The sequence below is a fragment of the Rhopalosiphum padi genome, chromosome 3 (assembly GCF_020882245.1).
Source record: "Rhopalosiphum padi isolate XX-2018 chromosome 3, ASM2088224v1, whole genome shotgun sequence".
Lineage (NCBI taxonomy): Eukaryota > Metazoa > Arthropoda > Insecta > Hemiptera > Aphididae > Rhopalosiphum > Rhopalosiphum padi.
Window position 1 is genome coordinate 16,955,080 of NC_083599.1, and position 6,000 is coordinate 16,961,079.

Below are 6,000 nucleotides of genomic sequence, written 5' to 3' on the forward strand. Positions count from 1 at the left end.
CGGTATTCAGAGGTTTTCCTATAGAATAGTAGTGAAAATGTCCCCGTTCCTCAAAAAATATCTGCTGTTTAGAGGTGTCCGTTAAGGGAGGTTTCACTGTATATATTAATTATTATTAAAATTCTAACTATACATTGACTGTCAAAAAGCAGTTGCTAGGCAAGTATAAATATAGCCGCATTCAGTGTAAACTTTTATTTACTTAAATAATTATAGTATTATTACTACTACAAGTTTCAATTTACGCATATAATAATATTAATATACCATAGATTCTGATAGAATTAGTTACATTAAGTATATGATAAAAAATAACGTATTAATAACATTATTGTAATTATTTGTACTCAAAAATACTTCATTTTCCTTGACTATAGCGTACAACACGATCTCTTTATCATGCAAATATGACGAAAAGAGGTTTTTTTGATTTAAATTTATATTTTGGTTAATTCTGGCGTGTAATTTAATCATTATTAATACAAAATTACGTGCTTACAAACAAAAAACTTCACAAAAAACTTAGTCATGAGAGCAATTTTTATCGAATCTATTTGCATTTTAAATATCATTTAGATTTGGCCTAAATTTAAACACATATTTTCTCGTATACTCTAATTTTTTTTTTTTTATTTTAATATTTATATTTGTTATTGTATCATTATAGGTACACGCTATATTTTATAAATAACGCGTGTAATAATATTTGCTTACCGTCTCGTTTCAAAAACATATAATAACTCGATACTTTACCTCTGACGTAAATACGCAATATATTTGTTGTACACAAATATACAGGATAGGTGTAGGTATATGATGATATATCATTTTGTTTAAAAAGAAACTGAGAAAGTCGCACTGCTGCATAGTACGTGTCGAATTTTACTAGCTATTGAGTAGGTCACTGTAATGGATGTGTTAAATTTGAATTCGATGATAAATCATTGTATACGAAAAACGATTCTGAACTGAGGCGGTCGATTGCCATCTAATATTTATAGGTATATAATAATATTTTATAAATAGGTATTATATAATACCTAATAAGATTCGACTAATTTTCTTTTAGATAGTAACAAATAACAAATAACAAATAACAATTAAAATATTATTTCATGCAATAAATATTAGATGTTTTTAACATATAAATCAATATTAACATAATACGGTGAATGGTGTGAATAGGTTTGAGGATAAGTAGCTTAGATTATTCAAAATATTTTGAATTTTAATGTGTATGGTAAAGAATAAAATACGTAGTAAAGAAAAGTTTTAAGTCAATATAAATAATATTTTTTTAATCACAACAAAATAATTAAAATCTTTATTTTTTGTTTCAAGTTTTAAAGATAAAATTTCGTACAAATTTGAACTTCAAACGCTTATATAAATTACGAAAATATATATTCTACATTTTTAAATTACTATAAGTATAACTTATAAGAAACCTTCATTTAAATTTCTATCTTATTTAAAAAACTATAAAAAGTTTTATCAACATTTACAAAAAAAAAAAAACTAAAAAAAATTTAAATGCATGTAAATAGCTTAAAATGAGTATGAATATTTTGAAAATTATAAATTTCGTTTGTAAGATGTAATCTAATAAGAAATTAAGTGGATTAATTTTCTCAAAAACGGGTTTTACGTAACAATTTACAAAACCCTCCCTTTACATATACAAACTATATTCAATTTTCCACCAGAAACCAACTTCAAAAATAAAGATTGTAAATCTTGAAAGTATTTATAACCAGGGGCGTCATTTCAGGATTTTTCGGGTGTGCAAGGTATCAAACAGGCCATTTTGAAATTTCACTAGACCATATAAAAATAGATATACGTATATTATATATGTACATGATTCTGCTTTCAGTTATTTCCATTCACCATGGACCGGAATCATTGCATCAACATAAATAGTAAAAATCAATTTAAAAACTAAAATATATTAAAATTGATAGCTTTGTTTATAACAAATATAATTTAAAGTTGTAATCATGGTTGACAGTATACCACTATAGATAAATGCCAATATGAAAATTAAAATACAATTTAATTTTAATCATATTAATAATCGTGCGTGATTTCATCTAGGCGAAAGCCAATTGGATCTATTTTAAGAATAAGGGATGCAATTGCACACCCGATCGGGGGGATATGGACCCCCCAAATGACGCCCCTGCTTATATTCAAAAGCTGATAACAGACACAAATAATAATTAATCAAAAAATATACAACATTGTAAAATCAGTCCGTCCATCAAACCTCTCAAAGTATAAATATGTACATCTAATAAACTCCAAACTCGTTTAGATATGATAATATACTCTCGATCCAATAATAAAACAACTATCAACTAGACTTTGTTTTCCGTCTAAAATATAATATTCAATGTACCAACGAAGAATATATTATAGCAATATTAAAGTGTGTGTTTTCATTAAAACTATGTCGTATGTCTTCTCCGTATAGATGATTGTATGACACTCAAAATTAGTATTCAATAGACATCTGTTGATTTTCCATTTTACGGTCATTTTGAAAAAAAAATGTTCGCAATACAAGCTCTTTAAGTAGTAAAAGTAATTCTGTTGGTTGATTAATGCGTGTCAAATGACAAAAAAGTTTATTCTGTTGCTGACCCACTTGGTTCTTTACACAGAGTTTTCATTATATCTCTGAAAAAACACGTCGTCGTATGTCCGGGTCTTTACGCTCTGCCTTTTTAATTTACATTGGAAATTAAATTTGTTTTAAACAAAACTTCTTTTTTTTCTCCAAAGAATGAGCTGACTGGAATGCACACTCATTATTTTCATGATAAAAGTGAAAGGGTGAACAATGAATTCATCTAGTGTCTCCACCGGCATTTGCCACTAATTACACCATTATACTTCTAGGAGTATTTAAGGTAGTCGACCTTTCCAAAAGATATTGGTAAAGTTTTGTCGTGTTTTAACGAAAAAGTTGCTTGTTCGATTTTGTAATATAAAAACTAAACAAAATCATGTAAGAATATTAATCTATATGAATATCATAGATAGCACAGACTCGTTTTTTGTTTAGAACTTTGATGAAACGAATTATTATTTTACAATTACCAAACAATTAGGTAGATTAGGTAGATTATAATATAATATACATTATTAGTGATGTATATTTTTTTTCTAAAGGACGAACATATTCCAGTCTTTCATTTTTTTTAATAGTGATAATTATATAGTCAACCGAGTGATGCATAAATTATTTTAATAAAATTAACACTTAAACGCAATAATTATATTTAACACAGCATCTTATTAAATAAAAAAGTCACTTCTTTAATGGAATTTTATTTTTTGCTCTAAGTTGTTAAGGAATTTCTTTATTATAATAAACAATTGAATGATTACAACATTGAATTATAATTATAATTTTTCGTTTTTGAACTATATTTTAAAAATAAAATGAAAATATCAAAACTTATAAATTTGGTGATCTCATTGAGTCATTAGTAAATATTTAAGTTGTATTAGTATTACTATGTATTAATAATAACTTGTTCAGTATAGGTAGATATTAGTTGCGTGCAGTATTATTAGTGGTTTTCGATTGAATATTAACTAGCTATATTAGCTATAACTTATATTATGAATATTATATAATAGTTGTTAAATATTGATTTTGTTAAGTTTTTTGAGAAAATTCAAATTACCATCAAAGATATTTTTAATTGTTTATTGAACATATTAAAATTATTACTTTCTTCGTTTTTAAAATAATATTTTATAGACATTTATCATTTCACATCAAAAGTTAATAGACTAATTAAATATATAACAAATAACATAAAGATAGATACATCTAGTTTATAGTTTAATTAATAGCTGAAAATATAACAATTAGCAGGAAATATTGTATTAAAAAACATACTAGTAAAGCGTTCACCATTTCTTATAAGAAAAAAAAATGACACAGAAAAATATTTTATACGAACGCAAGTGTACTATTATTTCGAAGTTCTTAGTTAAAACATTTTCCAGGAAAATTATTTCATTTTTTACTCAATGATTTCTGTACATGAATGTTATTTTTAGTGACATCTTTAGTATCATTTATACTGAGCTAGTTCAACCAAAAGAAAAAAATAATTTATTTGGAGAATATAACTTAATGAAGTTTTTAAAAAGTCTCAACAATTTGAATCATGCTTATTTATTAGTGATGAAATATTTATAAACTATTAAGTTATTTTATTTTATTATATTTTTTTTAATACAACTAATTATTATATTCGTTATAAAAGTAAAATCTATTACTCTAACTAATTTTGAAATTCTATATTTTTACATTAAACGTCAAAAGAATCATATCAAGAAAAAAATTGTTTAATAAAAAGTGTGATATTTATATATATAATGGTTACATTTTGATACCACAACTATAACTTACTACTTTAAAATATAAATTTATAATTGTACACACTTTTATTGTTTTATTGTGAAAATATTAATTTTTGTTTTTTATTTGTATTTTTTTTTTCAGAAAATGCTGCATGGTCAAGAAAATTATCTCAAACTCTAAAATTTACAACTATCGTATGGTTATTTATTGTCATTTCATACTGAAGAAATCCATAAGCATATCACTATTATTTAGTATTCATTGATTTTCATGAGAGTCACAACAATTATTAATTACAGTCCCATCTAAATAATTATTATCCAGAAATTTTACATTACTTATAAATACATAAGACATACGTAACGACGTTGTTAAATTATGTACGCGTAATATGACGAACTACTTTAATTATTTACAGATTATACGTGCAAAAAATTCAAGTTTGTACTTATTTAGATAATAAATTATTTTTAAAGAATTATACTTTAACAAAATAAATTCAATGAAACCAATTTTAAGTTAAGGCAGATTCAAATGTTGTAATCACTATATTGAAAATGAAACTTGATTGATATTTTTTTTATGTTCATATACAACAAGGCGGTAATAAATAATTAACTTATTACAGTACAATGGAATTTTACGTTTATACGCACATTTTATATTCGATTCCATAGAAGTTTTGAATTAATTTAATTATATAACTACTTTTAATGATAAATAAGATACATTTTTTCGTAGTAATAATTTTGTCAATATGTAATTTTAACAGTATTAATTTTTTTTTTTAATTCGATTAAGTTTACATTTAAAGGATTCATTATTATTCGCTGAACTGTATTTTTTATTTTTTTGTAATTTACTAGAAGGAAATCGTTTTAAGTTAAATATTTAATACTTAAGTTAAGTTAGTCCAAAATATTTGAAAAAAAAATCAAAATAAAGATAATAATATTATGCCTTTATTATTGTTAAACTAAAAACCAAAATTTAATACATTTAACCTCTACTTAATGTGAACTACCTATACCTTTTATGTAGATAATATAGTAAAAATAAATACAATTATAAACACCTTATAAATTCATATGTATTATAAAGGTGTAGATTAAGAACCACGACTGTTTTAGTTATTTATTTACCATTGCATTAATAATGTGGTAATTTATGGCTTCGCTTTTTCTTCAGGTGTAGTGTGTGTATTTTGTTTTAGTATACACACCTGAAGAGCACGAGTGCACATGCATATTTTATGCGTACGATATCACCAGGTTTTAATGATCAAGATTTATGTGATGAAAGGTTTTTAAAAATCTGTGAACTACTAAATCAAAACTTAATAGAACAGGGGACGAGTTCAACTACGTGTTCATTTATTCGATTATATTATATAATTTAAATAGATGGGTATTATACATTAGACATAAACATAATATTAAGGTTTTTACATACTATAAAATATGTAACAATTAATAATATAACGTGACGATCATTTATCAATAATAATTGGAATTACACTGAAGTATGATTGTGTGTTGTAATCAAGTTTTGGAGAACAAAATTTGCTCAATCTTCAACTTTAAAAGATATCATGTAGGTGCCAAATTTGGTAG

The 6,000-nt window shown here is 24.3% G+C and overlaps 1 protein-coding gene across 1 annotated transcript in view; it reads left to right on the forward strand.

The window, feature by feature from the left end:
* LOC132924433 (uncharacterized) overlaps positions 1-5,352 on the forward strand; it is a 50,485-nt gene extending 45,133 nt beyond the window's left edge. The window contains exon 6 of the mRNA XM_060988745.1: positions 4,529-5,352. Within this exon, the coding sequence (XP_060844728.1) occupies positions 4,529-4,611 (83 nt within the window). The 3' untranslated portion in view covers positions 4,612-5,352. The remainder of the gene's footprint in view (positions 1-4,528) is intronic.
* Positions 5,353-6,000: the final 648 nt, after the last annotated feature.